Source organism: Dendrobates tinctorius, unplaced genomic scaffold (genome assembly GCF_039654945.1).
Source record: "Dendrobates tinctorius isolate UK_male_01 unplaced genomic scaffold, ASM3965494v1 ptg000120l, whole genome shotgun sequence".
Taxonomy (NCBI): domain Eukaryota; kingdom Metazoa; phylum Chordata; class Amphibia; order Anura; family Dendrobatidae; genus Dendrobates; species Dendrobates tinctorius.
Window position 1 is genome coordinate 21,856,491 of NW_027361788.1, and position 18,664 is coordinate 21,875,154.

The 18,664-nt window shown below is 40.7% G+C and overlaps 1 protein-coding gene across 2 annotated transcripts in view; it reads right to left on the bottom strand.

The window, feature by feature from the left end:
- Nucleotides 1–358: 358 nt before the first annotated feature.
- LOC141101665 (5-aminolevulinate synthase, erythroid-specific, mitochondrial-like) overlaps nt 359–18,664 on the bottom strand; it is a 58,923-nt gene continuing 40,617 nt past the window's right edge. The window contains exons 2-12 of one of the 2 annotated variants that reach the window (XM_073590896.1): nt 17,808–17,921; nt 9,971–10,166; nt 9,655–9,822; nt 8,801–8,935; nt 8,499–8,721; nt 8,090–8,274; nt 5,292–5,471; nt 4,673–4,837; nt 2,453–2,721; nt 2,204–2,366; nt 359–1,239 (exon numbers count right to left, since the gene is read on the bottom strand). In XM_073590896.1, coding sequence (XP_073446997.1) covers nt 1,076–1,239; nt 2,204–2,366; nt 2,453–2,721; nt 4,673–4,837; nt 5,292–5,471; nt 8,090–8,274; nt 8,499–8,721; nt 8,801–8,935; nt 9,655–9,822; nt 9,971–10,148 — 1,830 coding nt within the window. In that variant the 5' untranslated portion in view covers nt 10,149–10,166; nt 17,808–17,921 and the 3' untranslated portion in view covers nt 359–1,075. The remainder of the gene's footprint in view (nt 1,240–2,203; nt 2,367–2,452; nt 2,722–4,672; nt 4,838–5,291; nt 5,472–8,089; nt 8,275–8,498; nt 8,722–8,800; nt 8,936–9,654; nt 9,823–9,970; nt 10,167–17,807; nt 17,922–18,664) is intronic. The other variant, XM_073590897.1, reaches the window with a different exon arrangement.

Here is an 18,664-nt window from a genome sequence, read left to right on the forward strand (position 1 = left end):
AGCAGTTGATTCGTATTAAAAAAAAATTTTTTATCAAAACTGTCAAAAACAAACTGTTTCTCTATTGCCCATAGTAACCAATCAGAGCTCAACTTTCAATTTGTATACTGTGCTGGTAAAAATGAAAGCTGCACTGTGATTGGTTGCAAAGGGCAATATAGAGCTTTGATAAATCAACTGTACTATATGCAAATATATTACTATTACTATTTTTGTATTTGTCGTGATAGAGTGTAAAAAAAAAAGTAGCAGTTATGTAAGACTAAACTAGTCCATTAAGTGTTAAAGGGGATCTTTCACTTGCTATAAATGTTTATTTTTTAACCTGATGTGAATCCCGCTGTTCTCCTGAATCTGGAGTTGTTTTTCTTTTGTTCCTGCGACTCTCCATTCTTGAAATGTGGCCCCTTCTTCCATGCATGTAAAGTGGGCATGACACTCAGGAAAACGCCCACAGAGAATAGTTGATAACCACGCCCATGTAGCCAACAAGAGTAGATTTACATAATAATAATCTTTATATAGCGCTAACATATTCCGCAGCGCTTTACAGTTTGCGCACATTATCATCACTGTCCCCGATGGGGCTCACAATTCCCTATCAGTATGTCTTTGGAGTTTGGGAGGAAACCGGAGTACCCGGAGGAAACCCACACAAACACGGGGAGAACATACAAACTCCTTGCAGATGTTGTCCTTGGTGGGATTCAAACCCAGGACTCCAGCGCTGCAAGGCTGCAGTACTATCCACTGAGACACCGTGCTACCCATAAGGAAAAGAGGAGGCCATATCTCAGGAATGGAGAGGCGGAGGAACAAAAGAAAAACAGCTCCAGATTCAGGAGAACAGCGGCATTTGCACCAGGTAAAGAACAAAAACATATTTATGGCAAGTGACAGGTCCCCTTTAAGCCACTTAACATTTTCTGTTGCAGCAACAGTATAGCCATGTCAGTCAGCTGAGTATCTTAGATTTGAATATTTTGTGATTAGCCAATAGGGCTGAATACATAGGTAGGGGGCAGTTTTGTGGTCGGACTGCTAGTACCGGTGTGTAGAGACTCTCCATGCAGGCTTATGCGTACATAGTGATGTATTTTGGCTCCATGTTTCCAAAGTATGTACGTTCCCACTCGCTCATCAGGTCAAAGTGTAGGGGGCGGTGGCAGAAGTTGCACTCGGCAGCAGATGGTGACTGCAGTGGCATCCCGGCTTCCTTCCAAGTTTCAACGAGACGCTCTGTAGAAAATTAACAAAAAAGTTTAGGCCACCTTGCACATCGGGGTTATTGCAGGACTAACATCTACTGTTTATAGGGTCTTTTGTCACAGATGATATTTGGACAGCACAACAATAACCCATCAATGTACAAATAGCATACATTTATGTCATATGGTTGTAAGGGATTTATGGTAAAGGCTCAGGAACAGGGGTTTAAATGCCCGCAAGGAAGTAATGTTTCACTACTAAATGTGTTGGACTTTGATGTTCAAATGGTTGTGCATATATTGTATTTTATTCATGTTTTTTCGTGGGTTGTAGGCTTTATTTGTTTTTATGGATGTTCCTATTTAATCATGTGACATGAAGTCGGGTTCTCATTGGTTGTACTAATGGATAAATATCCCATAGGGCCTACTATGTTTAGCATTGATAAAGGACACCTGTGAGTGTCTGAAACGCATTGCCGCGTGAACCTTTTTTCTGCAATCAAACTTTAAAGATCTTCTAATACATTTTGGATTTTAAGAAGCTGGAACAAGAATCCTTTTTTTTACATTTGATTGCCTGTGTGGCCACACAAGTTCCGTTTTTAAGCACGCCATTTGTTCTTTGATACCCCAAAAATGGTATCAGTAAAATCTTCAGCTCAGTATGCAAAAACAAAACCCAACCCCTCGTTTCATCAAGGAAAAATACAAACGTTCTGGTTCTCAGAAAATGTAGACACAAACACTTTTATTTTTCTAAAAGTTTCCGAACAAGGGGAGGGAAAAATGAAGATGCAAAAACTAAAAGTGTCTGGGTCCTTAAAGGGTTAAACAGTGTGAGCACAAATAGCCTTGATTTAAAAAAAAAAAAAAACAACAACTACCATTTTGTGTATACTATACAGCTGCAGACTTATAAGTTTCCATGGTTACAGACTACAAACAAACTGTGTAGTCTGATTTTGCAATCCTGTTGGTGACTATTTGCTTACCCACAAAATACGTCATCATGTCAGGAGTGTGGTGCGGGGAGGGAGCCAGCCTCAACAATTCTTCTCCTCGGGGAACGGTTGGGTAATTAATGGCCTGGACGTAAATGTTGTACTCTGACAGAAGGGTGTCACAGATCCTGGTGTTCACTGCGGCATTTCCAACCTGGTGTGGAGCAGAATGAGTTATCCATCTACGGATCCCTGTATGATAGTGACATACAGAGCTGTACCTGGAGGGACCCTTCTTACCCTTATGGGGATGATGTGGCTGGGGCAGTTGATGACAGGCAGCCCAGCATCCATGAGCAGTTGCCGCATGTGCTTGACATTGCGTTGGTGGGCACGACGGAGAGCTTGTCCCTCCTCACTTTTCAGGACGCGCACAGATTCCACAGCTCCAGCTAGCACCATTGGGGGTAGAGAGGTGGTAAAAATGAATCCGGCAGCATATGAGCGCACTGTATCTATGAGGGCAGCTGTGCTAGCCACATAGCCACCGACACAGCCAAATGCTTTCCCTGGAGGAGGAAGAGTAGAGGGTTAGTGGTTGCAACTAGTGTCAAATTGATACAGTCATATGTAAAAGTTTGGGCACCCCTATTAATGTTAACCTTTTTTCTTTATAACAATTTTGGTTTTTGCAACAGCTATTTCAGTTTCATATATCTAATAACTGATGTTATATTTCTGGATTCAAATGAGGTTTATTGTACTAACAGAAAATGTGCAATCTGCATTTTAACAAAATTTGACCGGTGCAAAAGTATGGGCACCTCAACATAAAAGTGACATTAATATTTCGTAGATCCTCCTTTTGCAAAAATAACAGCCTCTAGTCGCTTCCTGTAGCTATTAATGAGTTCCTGGATCCTGGATGAAGGTATTTGTGACCATTCCTGTTTACAAAACAATTCCAGTTCAGTTAAGTTTGATGGTCGCCGAGCATGGACAGTCCGCTTCAAATCATCCCACAGATGTTCAATGATATTCAGGTCTGGGGACTGGGATGGCCATTCCAGAACATTGTAATTGTTCCTCTGCATGAATGCCTGAGTAGATTTGGAGCGGTGTTTTGGATCATTGTCTTGCTGAAATATCCATCCCCTGCGTAACTTCAACTTCGTCACTGATTCTTGCACATTATTGTCAAGAATCTGCTGATGCTGAGTTGAATCCATGCGACCCTCAACTTTAACAAGATTCCCGGTGCCGGCATTGGCCACACAGCCCCAAAGCATGATGGAAACTCCACCAAATTTTACTGTGGGTAGCAAGTGTTTTTCTTGGAATGCTGTGTTTTTTAGCCTCCATGCATAACGCCTTTTTGTATGACCAAACAACTCAATCTTTGTTTCATCAGTCCACAGGACCTTCTTCCAAAATGTAACTGGCTTGTCCAAATGTGCTTTTGCAGACCTCAGGCGACTCTGTTTGTGGCGTGCTTGCAGAAACGGCTTCTTTCGCATCTCTCCCATACAGCTTCTCCTTGTGCAAAGTGCGCTGTATTGTTGACCGATGCACAGTGACACCATCTGCAGCAAGATGAGGCTGCAGGTCTTTGGAGGTGGTCTGTGGATTGTCCTTGACTGTTCTCACCATTCTTCTTCTCTACCTTTCTGATATTTTTCTTGGCCTGCCACTTCTGGGCTTAACAAGAACTGTACCTGTGTTCTTCCATTTCCTTACCATGTTCCTCACAGTGGAAACTGACAGGTTAAATCTCTGAGACAACTTTTTGTATCCTTCCCCTGAAAAGCTATGTTGAATAATCTTTGTTTTCAGATCATTTGAGAGTTGTTTTGAGGAGCCCATGATGCCACTCTTCATAGAAGAATCAAATAGGAGAACTACTTGCAAGTGGCCACCTTAAATACCTTTTCTCATGATTTGATACACCTGGCTATGAAGTTCAAAGCTCAATGAGGTTACAAAACCAATTTAGTGCTTCAGGAAGTCAGTAAAAAGTAGTTAGGAGTGTTCAAATCAAGAAAATGATAAGGGTGCCCATACTTTTGCACCGGTCAAATTTTGTTAAAATGCAGATTGCACATTTTCTGTAGGTACCATAAACCTCATCTGAATCCAGAAATATAAGTGAGTCCATCAGTTATTAGATATATGAAACTGAAATAGCTGTTGCAAAAAACAAATTTGTTATAAAGAAAAAAGGTTAACATTAATAGGGGTGCCCAAACTTTTACATATGACTGTATATAAGCTGTATGGAATAGTACTGTAAGCAATTGTATCTATTTGTTATCTATGGGACTGCTGGAGAAAAGTCTATTTCCCACAGTCCTATAGACAATGAATGGCAAAGACATGGAGCTAGCGCACCTCCACTCCATTCACGACTGGGCGATTCAGAGCGTGGTTTTGGGGCCCCAATCTCAGGATCATTTGGGGTCCCAGCGTTCAGGCCCACAGCAATCAGTAAGTTTATACTTTAGGAATTATCTTTTAACTTACCCAATGTTCCTGAGATGATGTCCATCTTGTGCATGACGCCGTCTCTTTCTCCTACTCCTGCACCCCGCACCCCATAAAGCCCCACCGCGTGCACTTCATCCACAAATGTCAAGGCGCCATATTTGTGAGCTACATCACACATCTCCTCTAGGGGGCAGATCGCTCCTGTAAATCATGTAAGAAATGATGGTTGAACAATAAATAGATTATTACGAATCCTGGTCCGACAGAGTGATTAACGGCATCATAAAGAAATCTGATGATGTTATTTTGGGTGGTCTGACCAGCGGTGGTGTGGGATCTGCTGCTGTAGTTGAGGTGCAGAAATATGACCATATTGCTCTTTTGTGATATTGCAATAATTAAAAGGGATTTCCTGGAATTCATGATTATCTCTTGTTCACAGGATAAGTGATATACCTGAGAAATGAGAAATATGTTTCTATGATAATGTGTGCAAAACTGTAAAGCGCTGTGGAATATGTTAGCGCTATATAAAAATAAAGATTATTATTATTATTCACTGGCGGCAAGCAGAGATTTTTCGCAATAGTCAGGAACTGACATAGAAAACGTAACTTGTCATGGTACGACCATTCAGCTGTGTTGGAGAACGTACCATCCATAGAGTGGACAGTCTCAAAGGCGACAATCTTGGGTGTTTTAGGGTCAGATTTACGGAGCAGTTCTTCAAGATGCGCGGGGTCATTATGGCGGAAGACGTATTTTGCCACCCCACTGTTTCGGATGCCCTGAATCATAGAAGCATGGTTTCCAGCATCAGAATAAATCTCACAGCCTGAAAAGAAAGACAAATACAATTTTTGAAGTACAATCTCAAAAATGGAAAAGGACAAACCCCCCCCCCAAAAAAAAAACTAATAGCCGGTCGTCTCCTTTCTTCTTGTGCTGTAACCTGAATTTGGTTATTGCTCCAGGATTATATTAGCGGCTTTATAGAATATATTACTAACATTATATGGGCAGCCTTCAACTGCACCTGTGTTTGGGGTGAGCAGAAGCACCTGGAGGCTGGGGTTCTATGCAGAGGTGGACGTGCGCCTCACACGCATCTAATATGTGGCTGCTTCATACAGGTTGCAGTGTCCTCCGGCTGTATTGTTAGAAATGAATTACAAATGGCTGACTTACTGGTAATGGCTGCTCTATTTCTGCAGATTTGTTTAGCTATTAACAATGAGGAAGCAATTTGGAACTAATATCTAATGATACAGTGGAAGGCCCTGTGACTTTTATGGAGCAGTCACATCATTTCAGATCTGCACTAGTGAACTGCTGCGTGGGACTTCTGCCTTATAATTTTCTGAAGGTAATGGCAGACCCTCTTCACTCCTCAATCTCTCTTCCTTCCCTTTTCTTCTCCTTTCCATTCTCTTTTTCTCTTCTTCCCTCTTTTACTCCCCTTTTCCCTTCCATTCTTCTCTCTTCCTCCCCACTCTCCTATATTCCCTTCTGCTCTACAACCCTCTTCTTCGCTTTTCTCTTCTCTCCCCTGACTTTACATTCGCCCTTTACCTCATTTCATTTATCTTCTCCTTTCCTCATGCACTTTTTCCCATATCCTCCATATCCTCTCCATTGTCCTTTCATCTACCTCCCATTGTTTTCTTCCTTCCATTCTCTTCTTTTTTTCTCTCTTGTTCTCCCATTTCTCTTCTTCACTCCTTATTTAACTCTTCATCCCTCTTCTTCCCTCGCCTCCACTTCTCATCATTTGCTCTCCTTTTTTATCTACACATCCTTTCTCCTCTTCTCTCCTCTCTCCTCCTTCTGCTGTTGTCTTTTTTCTTGTTAGCCTTCTCCTCTGCTACTCTCTACTCTTCCCTCAATCTTTTTCCCTCTTCTCCCCTACTTATCCTCTGTTCTCCTTTCTTATCCACACATCCTTTCACCCCCTCTCCCTTCTGCTGTCCTTTATTCTCTCATCTAGCTTATCCTCTCTTACACTCTACTCTTCCCTCAATCCTTCTTCAATCTTCTCCCCTTATCTTCTGCTCTCCAAACATTCCATCTCCTCTTCTCTTCTCTCTTCTGACTAATCCTCTCTTACTCTCTACTCTTCCCTCAATCCTTCTTCCCTCTTCTCCCCTTCTTATCTTCTGCTCTCCACTCTTCTCCACACATCCCTTCTCCTCTTCTCTTCTCTCATCTGACTTGTCCTCTATTACTCTCTACTCTTCCCTTCATACTTCTTCCCTCTTTTCCCCATCTTATCCTCTGCTCTCCACTCTTCTCCACACATCCCTTCTTCTCTTCTCTCCTTGTCTCTTCTCTAGTCTCTCTTTTCTCTTACTATCTACTCTTCACTCAATTATTCTTTCCTCTTTTCCCTTTCTTATCCTTTGGTTCTCCACTCTTCTCCACACATCCCTTCTCCTCTTCTCTCATCTAAATTATCCTCTCTTACTCTCTACTCTTCCCTTCATCCTTCTTCCCTCTTCTCACCTTTGTGTCTTCTGCTCTCCACTCTTCTCCACACATCCCTTCTCCTCTTCTCTCATCTGATTTATCCTCTCTTACTCTCTGCTATTCCCTTCATCCTTCCTCCCTCTTCTCATCTTCTTATCTTCTGCTCTCCTCTTCTCTACACATCCCTTCTCCTCTTCTCTCCTTGTCTCTTCTCCAGTTTCCCTTTTCTCTTAACATCTACTCTTCCCTCAATTCTTCTTCCCTCTTTTCCCTTTCTTACCCTCTGGTTCTCCACACATCTTCTCCTCTTCTCTCCTGGTCTCATCTCTCATCTGCATTCTCTCTATCTACTCTTCCCTCAATTCTTCTTCCTTCTTTTCCCTTTCTTATCCTCTGGTTCTCCTCTCTTCTTCACACATCCCTTCTCCTCTTCTCTCCTGGTCTCGTCTCCTGTCTGCATTCTCTCTTACCATGTACTCTTCCCTCAATTCTTCCCTCTTTTCCCTTTCTTACCCTCTGGTTTTCCACACATCCCTTCTCCTCTTCTCTCCTTGTCTCTTCTCCAGTTTCCCTTTTCTCTTACCATCTACTCTTCCCTCAGTACTTCTTCCCTCTTTTCCCTTTCTTGTCCCCTGGTTCTCCTCTCTTCCACACATCCCTTATCTTTGGTTTTCTCCTTTCTCTATCATCTCCCTTCTGTTGTCATCTCTTCTCTCATCTGCCTTCTTCTATCTTACCGACTGCTTTTTACTCAATTCTTCTTCATTTTCCTCTGTTTCTATTTTAATGACTTCTTACTAACAATAAGATAGTAAATTAACCATACTGGGGTTTACTATTTTTAATTTTGAAAATTGCTGTAAATAAGACATTACTGCCCCAAAATCTTTCCTTTGGCCACACAGCAAGGACTACCTTCTCTTGAGCAATAATATGATGACTAGGGAACATTCATAGTTGTGAAGTTTTCAGACGCACTTAACCAACCTGGTAACATCTTTGCCAAAGTGAACAGAGTGGAGTCATTGGCTACAAAGCAGGAGGAGAAGAGCAGCGCTGCGTCCTTGTGGTGCAGATCCGCTAATTCACATTCCAGGTCTACATGGTATTTGCTGGTGCCAGAAATGTTCCTAGTTCCACCTGCTCCAGCTCCGTGCTCCTTAAGAGTCTCCCTGGTGAGAAAACAATGAGATTTCATAATATTATAATTATTATAATGAACCAATCACTAGTTTTCCAGCAAGACGGCATACAATAATCAAGTGCCTCTGCTCTAATGAAAACAGACATGTATTTCCATCTGTCAACAAGCTTGTCAAGCAAAAGTGTGAATGGACTACTCTTTTTTTTTGTGTACAGTCCTCTTGGAAAAATGCTAATGCCTTTCTGTACTTACGAAATAGCGTTAAGCACCTGAGGGTGCCTGCTCATGCCCAGGTAATCATTGCTGCACCAAACGGACACTTCCTTCTTTTTTCCCTGGAGGTCAGAGAAATCCTCAGCAAACGGGTAGGCATTGGCCTTACGGTTCACAGTCTTGAACACCCGATACGTGTAGTCCTGTTTCTTCTCCTCAATCCTCCGGTTGAAGAACTCATCGTAGCCAAAGGCAGCTCCACCTGATGAGCAAATGAAGGGTCATCAAGACTCACTTACTCTGATTTACTGACAACTTTTTTGAGAACACTAGTAATATACCTGACATGTTTTCTTTAATCAGATGAGTTGGGATGAGAGGGGCCCCAGTTCCAAGGTTCACTTTTTTGGGGGAGTCACCATAGAACTTCTTCTTCAAGTTTGACTTGACTTCATACAGGAGAGAACTAAGAACATCTGTTGCATAGATAAATAAACTAAGTTTTGACATGATTGTCGAAGTATGGCTCATTTTATTGATGCTTTTATCAATTACTATACCTTTTTGATCACCTGATTATCAGATTTTTACAGTTAGGGAAATAATTTTGATCAGTGTCAGACATGCCCCACCAGGAGAAATAAATCTAAGGGTCTACCCTCTATAAAGAACATGTACAATTGATGACATGAAGTAGATTATTTATGATTCCACCACGATGGAAAATGATTGGCTCTAAAGTCAGTTACAATTGGTGTTGTCTTCTGCTGGTTCTTTGCATTAAAGACTGGGCCTATCACAAATTTATTTGGTGGACCAGTCCATCTATCTCTGGTACAGTTGTGTTAATCAGTATCATCTCAATTTGACATAGTGTTTGTAGATCTAGATCTGGAGTCATAGCCTAATGAAATCTAAGATTCAGAATTTACAAGCCCCCCTTAAAAAAAAAAGTAAGTCAATCTAATAAAATTATACCTTCATTCCACCATGGTGGCACCAAGAATGGTTCCTGATGTAACCTGACACTATAGAGATTAGTTGGCACCAGCTAATCTCCATGCCTCAGTGGAATCTTGGCATGGTAACTTACCATACGAAATATCTTGAACAGTTTACCGTATTTCCATATTTTCTGTCCTAGCCATAACTCATTTTATGTCTTCCTTCAAGTCTCCATTTGCAATTTTTGTACCTGTCTTGAAAGCCTTTAGATCCTCCTGAACTTCAGGACTGGCCTTCTGGACGACGAAACTGTCTTCTTTCTCCATCTCTGTCTCGATGAATGGACACTTGGCATTGGCAGTAGCAGCTTGAGGAGCCGCTTGTGCCAGAGTTCGCCGATTGGAGGCTCCGGAAGAGACTGAAACATTAAAAATTGATGTAATCTATCATGGACTGTATAAATTTAGATGGATACATTTTAGTTAATAAAGTACAATACAATGGCATAAGTAGAGTCAATGGACTGAAGAAAATCATAAGAGTACTGTCATAGATCGATGCCTTACCTCCAGGGGACAGTGTGGTGTCCTTGGCCTTCTGCTGGTTAGTGGCAGAAGTAGCCAATGCACGGGTCACCATGACTGGACAACGCTCCGCACTGCGCAGGATCATTGGTTGAGCAACCCGCAGGAACACCGAGGGGTCCCGGGTGTAGAAGGGACAGAGTTTTATGAGAGAAGCCATGTTCACACGTTACGGTGTCTGCAATAAGAAGCAGTGACAGCATTAGATAATACAAAAAGTCCTCTACTATCTTGCACGTGTTGCCTTGAGTAATAGTTTTGAGTTTTTTTGAAATGACAACCATTGAGAAAACACAAACAGCAGAGGAAATCCCTCCATTGCTCCATAGCAGCTTGTGGTTATACATTTTGGCTCCTAGAAATGTCCTGCATTGGGCATAGCACAGTGTTTAGGTTGTGCTTAGAGTGTCTTTTTAAAGGGGTTTTCTGGACTGAAAAGAAATGTTTGCAGTCACTGTTTGTGACAGCAGAATGGTGACAATGTGCAATGTATTTACTCCATGATTGGGTGGTCACGTGACAGCATTTATACGATTTGTATACTTTGGCGACTAGATTCTCCTTTGCTTCTCTGAATTAATCAAAATGGTGTCTCCTAGAGGCAGTTTTTTTCCTATTGGTATAAAGGATTAAGCGATGCTTGCCGACTATTTCCTCCTGAAGTATTTGTCAAATCTTTCAGCTGTATCTGGATCCTCGGACACAGATACAGTTGGAAAGGGTGGTGGAGCAGAGAGCCATCAGCTCCCTGCTCCGTCACTTACTCTGGTAAGCCACTGGTAGCCAAAGCTCTCCAAAATTTGGCTGCATTACTAGGCAATTTTTATAATTTAGCAAGTATGGAATATGTATGCTAAAATCCAACATGCTCCATCATTCTTCCCCCCAACTGCTGCCAGTGTTGAATTATGACACCATATATATATTAGATTGTTTTGTGCAAAGATTATGGGCACATTGATACTTAATAACGATTGTCAGATCCTGTATATCAGTCACAGTTGAGGGCTGCATAACACTCTGTAATGGATTTACTCACTATGGAGTTATGACATTTACTTACATAGTATAGCACCACCTACTGTGTAAAGTGTTCAGCTTTGTGCACGTCCACCTAATGAGCCAAGTGCTGGTCACACATGCTCATTATCCGCCTAATCAGATACTTAAACAATGATACTCTGTTCACTACAGAGTAGGCAAGAGATACAACCATCTGTCCTGATTATCAGAGAAGGAGCAGAGCCTCTAGAGTAGCATGGCAATATAGCTAAGAACACTTTCTGCAAAGGAAATGAGCTAGGACTATATGGTTTTCTGCCAGAAGGGGTTGGAGACCGATTCTGTCCAGAGTATATCTTCAGCAGCACCAAAAGGGGCATATGGAAGCAAAAAAGAAAAAAAAAATCAATGTTGTTCTCAGTTCACCATGTAAGCAATTTGTATGACAAAATGCTTTCTCGTGCTATTCAGGTGGCAATAGCTTTTTGGGCTGGGATTATCTTAGTACCAGAGGCAGCAGTTTTCACTGGGATGATGAGAGTGTTCATATGAGATAACACCAAGAGAGTGTGTTATCTGTGGCACTACCATGTCACACCCAGCAGATCATGGAACAGATCACAGGCTGTTCTGTGCAAGCGTCTCTGTGACGAGAGGAGAAGAAATAGTTCTCAGTATTTTTACTTAATGAGAGAGTGATGAGCCGGATGTAATACTTGAAACCAAGCACTCGTTTCCATCAAAGATAGGTTCTAAGAACCTAGATCATAAAATTAATAGTTGGTAAAAACAGCGCCACATCTGTCTACAGGATATGAGTAGAATTGCAGGTCTGTTCCTTTAACCCTTTTACGTCCTATAATGCATATATCTGTCATGGAGAGGGTATATTGAGCCCACGCCATGCTGGCCAGGTGCCAGCTATATTATACACAGCTAGACAGTGCCATTTATTTGGTGTGATCATGCTGGAATATCTGTTCAGGAGCTTATTGCACTCCCCGCAACACCATTGCGGAGTGCCAATGGGTTGTCTATGCAGCTGGGAGTCTCCTGAAGACCCCCCATTACTGCAATCTTGGTGATACTTTGAAACCTGACCACAGGCTGAGCTTTATAAGAGACCATGACAATTATTCTAGACTTTAATCTGCAGTGCAAGGTAGAAGCAATCAAACGATCGCAGGTTCAAGTCCTCTAGTGGTGATACAAACTAAAATAAAAAGTTTTAAAAAATATATAAATAGAAACATTCCAAACTCTTTTTTACCATCCAAAAATAAAGAAGCTAGCAAAATATAAAATGATTTAGCCCATGAGGTAAATTATTAAAGAGAAAAAAAAACTGAAACCACATAATTGCTGTTTTTTGATAGGCGCATCTCCCTCCAAAAATTAAATTAAAATTACCGTAATAAATAAAAACATTGAATGTACCCCGCAATGTTACTAATTAAAATTACAACTTGGCAATACAAAAAAAAAAACAACAAACAACCCCTGTCATGGCTCCATTGTAGGAAACATGAAAAAAGCTACGGATCTTGTAAAATGGCAACATGTACCCAAAAATATTTTTTAAGTTTGATAGGGTGATTGTAGCCACTCACCACTGGCTAATACATGAGGGTCTGGAACGGGTGATCTCACCTCCCTGTCTCTTACCTTAAAACTTTAATAGTAGAAATTTGAATTATTTTTTTTTTTACTTTTGTAAATGTTAATGATGCTGCTGACCATATAATATCACTGGGCAGTGAATGACTGAACCAACAATCATGTGGAGTGTGTAGTTTAATCCGGTACTTTGCTCAAGAGGAATGCAGCCACAATTTACTTCCAGTTACAATGACGCAAGAGGCTTTTCCCCATATGTAATGTTGGCTGCCAGAGGGGGGAGGAGAGCCAGAAAGTACAAGAAACTATACAAAAATTACAGAACAACCAAAAGGTTGATACAAGTCAATAAGACTCTACTCAGCTGATATTTCTTGGAAAGCTGGGTGACAGCCACTATGGCCACCATTACGGCTCCTACAAGCGCTCGTTACCCAGCTTTCCCAGGGCACTGAATAGCAAATTTGAATCATTTTTGCAGTGGTTTATTCTTTTTTTACACAACTGCTGTACATTCCTTGCACACATAAAGAATACAAATGTGTCTAACTTTCTTTGTGAGTTTTTTTAAAATAAACAACATTTTGAAAAATATGGCAAAATTGCACCATTTTGTAAATTCAGCTTTATAAATAAATCTTACCCAATTTGTTTTATGTGCATTTTTGTGCCGCGGAAAAAAACACTTCAGATGCGCTTTTTTTGCAATGCGATTTTGGAACATTTTAAAATCTCAGCACAAAATGCTGTAAATAAAGCTTATTGGTTATATATTGAAAAGCCATGTGAATTTCTAATATTGATAGTTTCTCGTCTGTTTTCAAGATCTGTGCTTGAAGTCATAGAAACTTTCACATTTGGCGTCCATTCAGATTGTTAAATCCTGTCCCGTTACCCTGGGTGCAGAGTTTGCGTCACACTGGGGTTCTGTCACTTAAAGGGGCCATAAAAATGGGGGTCCAGATGCAGATTTTGCATCAAGGCTTCAATCCACACCACTGGCTGCCAGGAGCGGACATATCATTGGTGCAACTTGTGCAGCCGCACAGGGGCCCAAGAGGTAAACGGGCCCATTTTCACCTAAAAAGCAGGTGACATTTTGCATTATGATGCGCTCTTGGACAGTAAAGGACCCATATACAGCTCTTGCATGGGGGCCCTTTTTGGTCTTTGTCTGCCAGTGCTGGCTCCGATATACAGAAAGGAGCTTTGCTTCTGTGCAAGAACAAGCACATTTTTAGTTTTCATTCACTGACAGCAAGCAGACATTTTGAAGATTTTGAAGCATTAATACCCAAAGTGTACTTGAGACTTGGACCATTCTTCTATCAGCATTATAAATGACACATAGCAGGTGGGACTCCAATATTTGATGCGACTCAGGGTATTTTTATGGGTTCAAAATGAACAAAAGCCCCGATGGCAGGTAGCAAAAGTATTTTAGCCTAGGCTGAAGAACGGAGAGGTACTGAATATATTACTGTGCCATATTTAAGCTCCAGGGCCACAATGCAAAATCTGTAACAGAGCCCCCTACCTATCATGTGCTACTTGTAAGGCCACGTTCACACTATCAGTATTTGGTCAGTATTTTACCTCAGTATTTGTAAGCCAGAACCAGGACGTGGGTGATAAATCCAGAATTGGTGACGTGTTTCTATTATACTTTTCCTCATATTGTTCCTCTCCGGATTTTGGCTACAAATACTGATGGAAAATACTGACCAAATACTGAACATGTGAACGTGGCCTAATACTGAGGTCTTATGAGACTGAAGGGACCTTGGACCCCTCCGGCACCATTACGCTCCCCCCCTGTATATGGCTCCTATTACATTCCGCTATTGGCTCCTGCTTGTGTTATTAAGGGGGAAGGATGGCCTGAACTCTTAGCAAAATTTGTATCTGGTCAGGTCTGATTTGCCATTTTTACTTAGAAAAGCATCTTTATCAGGAAGGGAGGTGAGAATGATAACAGACGGCCTGCACCAGAGGAGATACCGAAGAGTCACAAATTCTGCTAATGTCATCACCACCCAGACATGGACTAGGACAGTGACATCAATACACCGTCCTATGTACAGAGCTGGAGATAACACCGAACGAGGCCCGGCCCGGCTGATCCACCCATATATGTCTATATACTGTATATATTTAGTGATTATTTCTACTATATTATAAGGGACGGACACCAGCACCAGGACGTGTTGGCCTATTGTACCACACACAATGTATACACTTTGGGATTGCTGGTGTCATGTGTCAAAAATGACTTAGAAAAGGACACTAAAAATAAAATGCGACTGTATTATGATCGCCTGAAACCACCATTTCAACCATGTCACTACAGAATACTCTAATAATACTGGACTAGCAACCAATCAGAACTCAGCTTTTATTTCTTAAACTGCTCTGGTAAAATGAAAGCTGTGCTGTGATTGGTTGCTATAGACAATAAAGCCAGTTTTGATAATTGAGGCCTAAAATGTTCTTTGGCACCCTTTTAGTGAGATTGACTACTGCTGACAGTATTTTTTAATAGCAGTATTCTGTAGTGACATAACTGATGCAAGGCCAGTTTCCAGCATTTTAGTGTATTAAGGGAGACCCCGACACTGTATTTTGCTGAACTGGGCTTCATGTGGTGGAGGGTGGTTTTTCTGGTTGAAAAATTCAGCCATTTTATTTTTCTTTTTTAAAAAAAAAAAGCCAGAGGTGTGACACAAACACCAAAACCTCACTCCCGCAAGGTCCCCATGCTCACACCAGTACATGTCCAGGCCCGTTTGAAGATTGCCAATGACCATCTGGATGATCCAGAGGAGGCATGAGAGAAGGTCATGTGGTCAGATGAGACCAAAATATACCTTTTTGGTATCAACTCCACTCGCCGTGTTTGGAGGAAGAAGAAGGATGAGTACAACCCCAAGAACATCGTGCCAACCATGAAGCATGGTGGGGGAAACATCATACTTTGAGGGTGCTTTTCTTCAAAGGGGACGGGACAATTGCACAGTATTGAATGGAGGATGGATGGGGTCACGTATTGCAAGATTTTGGCCAACAACCTCCTTCCCTCAGTAAGAGCATTGAAGATGGGTCGTGGCTTCGTCTTCCAGCATGACAGCATGACATTGACCTGAAACACAAAGCCAGGGCAACTAAGAAGCATTTCAAGGTCCTGTAGTGACCTAGCCAGTCTCCAGACCTGAATCCAAAAGAAAATCTTTGGAGGGAGCTGAAACAGCCCCAAAACCTGAAAGATCTGGAGAAGCTTGGTCAATAACTACAAGAAACGTCTGACCTCTGTAACGACAAACAAAGGTTTCTATACAAATATTAAGTTCTGTTTTTCTATTGTATCAAATACTTATTTCATGCAATAAAATGCAATTGAATTATTTAAAAATCATACAATGTGATTTTCTGTGTTTAATTTAGATTCCGTCTCTCACAGTTTAAGTGTACCTACGATAAAAATTACAGACCTCTCCATTGTATGTAGGTGAGAAAACTTTCGAAATCAGCAATGTATAAAATACTTATTTTCCCCACAGTAATAGTGTGTGGTGCATTGAGTGCATTATACCGACTCAGGAACTGAGTCTACATCATACTCGACATCTGCTGTATATGTACTATACAGCTAGCACTTGATATTCACAGCAGCGATCGGAGTGAGCTCTGATCACTGTTGTCTGACTGTTTGGTGTGGCTTTTAATAACTGAGAGCAGCACACAAATGGACTAGTTGCTGGTGTGCTCCGCTGGTACCCATTGTCACCAACATAAACTGGTTATGGGGTAAGCTTTGGATTGCCATGGCAGCCAAAGTTCTACTGGAGGCCCCCTTCTCTGCCATCTGGGTACTCCGATAGAGCCCATCACTGTGTCTCAGTTTTACAGGAGAATTTAAATTTTTCTTTATGCTACAGTGTTGCATTATACAGGTCCAGCACTTATAAATAAATAATAATAAAAAAAATCATATATTTTTTTTAAATATATACATAAAGATTTAAATCACCTTTCTTTTCTCTGTAAAAAAAGATAAAAAAAAACATATTTGGTATCATTATGTCTTTAACAAGTCCAATCTATCAAAATAAAACAACTATTTAAACCATACGTTAAACATTGAAAAAAAAAAATCATAACTTCAGAATTGCTGTTTTTAGGGTGTCACACATTTCCCTAAAAATGCAATAGAAAGAGGTCAAAGTGTTCCATGTGCTCCATTGCTTTTCTCATATTGGCCAAAGAGGCCTCTTGGGTTCCCCTATGCTCAGTCATCTGAGTTTTTAGGTTTTGTGTGGAGTAATGTGGTAATAGAAATCAGCAAACCCCATTTGTTAAGAAGTGAGGCCAGATTCATCCGGTGTCATTTTGTACCCCAGTTTTGATGAAATGCACCAAATTTGTCACATCTTTCATCTGCAGTTTGGTAGTAAAATCTGATGGCATCTAAATGGAGCCTCTGACACTAATATCAATAAAGCCTAAACATTAACACTGTATAAAAAAATGAAATGTCAATTTATAATCATAACATTATTTGAGACCATTTTTATATCAAATTATTTTACATCATTTTGATAGTATCACATATCATAGATTATAATGTAATATCTAGAGAGTGAAATATAGAAATATATATCAGGCTCTAAAACTTATAGATCCGAAAATAGATTTAAAGTACCGTCACAAAAAAAAATAAAATCTAGTGCAAAAATGAATAATAAAAGTTGGACTGGTTGTTAAAGTTAAAACAGATGAAAAGAGAATACTAATAGATTATAAAAATACTAAATATACCAAATATAAAAAAGTAATAAATGGTGAAAAGGTTATAAAATAATAGTAATAAATGATAAAACAAACAACAAAAACAATAGTAATAAATGGTTTAAAAAACAAGAAAAATAATAGCAATCAAAAGAAAAGTAATAGTGACAAGTATTAAAACCTAAAAATACAAACAAATAATAGAAATAAAATAAATAACAATAATAATAGAATGAAGAATGTAAAAATAACTAAAATATTGAAAAAAAGGAGAGTAGTGTATATTCTACAGATAATCACATTATTACGTTCTCACTAATATCTCTAGCCGTAGTATTAGTTTAGTGACTGCTGACTATATAAATTTGTCTATGATGATCATCTATGTAGGGTCTATGGTAATAAAACTTCTTACCTGTTGCCCTGCACTGAGGACGAACATGAAGTGCTGATCCTGCCTGGTGCAGATTGTGAAGGCTACGAATGATCACACCCCGGTCACTTCTCATTGGTGCAGGGAATGTCAAAACTTTAGAGGAATGAAAAAAAAAAAGGAAGATAAACCCTAGTAAACTGACGGAGTGGAGGGACTCATCTGAACAGTAAGGGTACCGTTACACTAAGCGATGCACCAGCGATCCCGACAACGATATGTGTTATGAATGAGTCACCGTAGGAGGCAAAAACAAAAATGCTAGCTAAGTCCAGAAAACCAGAGAAGTTGGCAGCTATCGGATTGCAGACCCCTGAACCTATCAACAACAACTAGCAGTAGCCGTGGGGGGTTCCTACGATGCCCTAGACCCCTCGATCACAGCCGGAGAACTGCCTAGCCTAAAGACAGAAAGGGAAATCTAAACTGCCCCAGAGCAGACCCCAAAGCAATAGGCAGCCCCCAACATATAATGACGGTGAAGCAAGAAGAAAAAACACTAACACAGATAGAAAGATAGACTGAGCAAATGATGGGGCCCAAGCTAACTAGATAGGACAGGATAGGAAGGCTGCTGTCTGCAATCCACAAAAAACCCTATCAAAATAAGAACCAACAGACTGACAGGGAAAAAGGCCCTGAAGACGCTACACTTCAAAAAGACTATGTCAGTACTCAGGTATTTTCTGAAGACAGAGCAAACCGACAAAAAGGAATTCAGCTCACCCCAGCAGGGAATGGCAGAATCCAGAAAAGCAAGGCAAAGTAAAACCAAAACACAAATGCAAAAAGGCAAAGCAGAAAACTTAGCTTTTGAGGAGCAGGACTGGTCTCCTAGA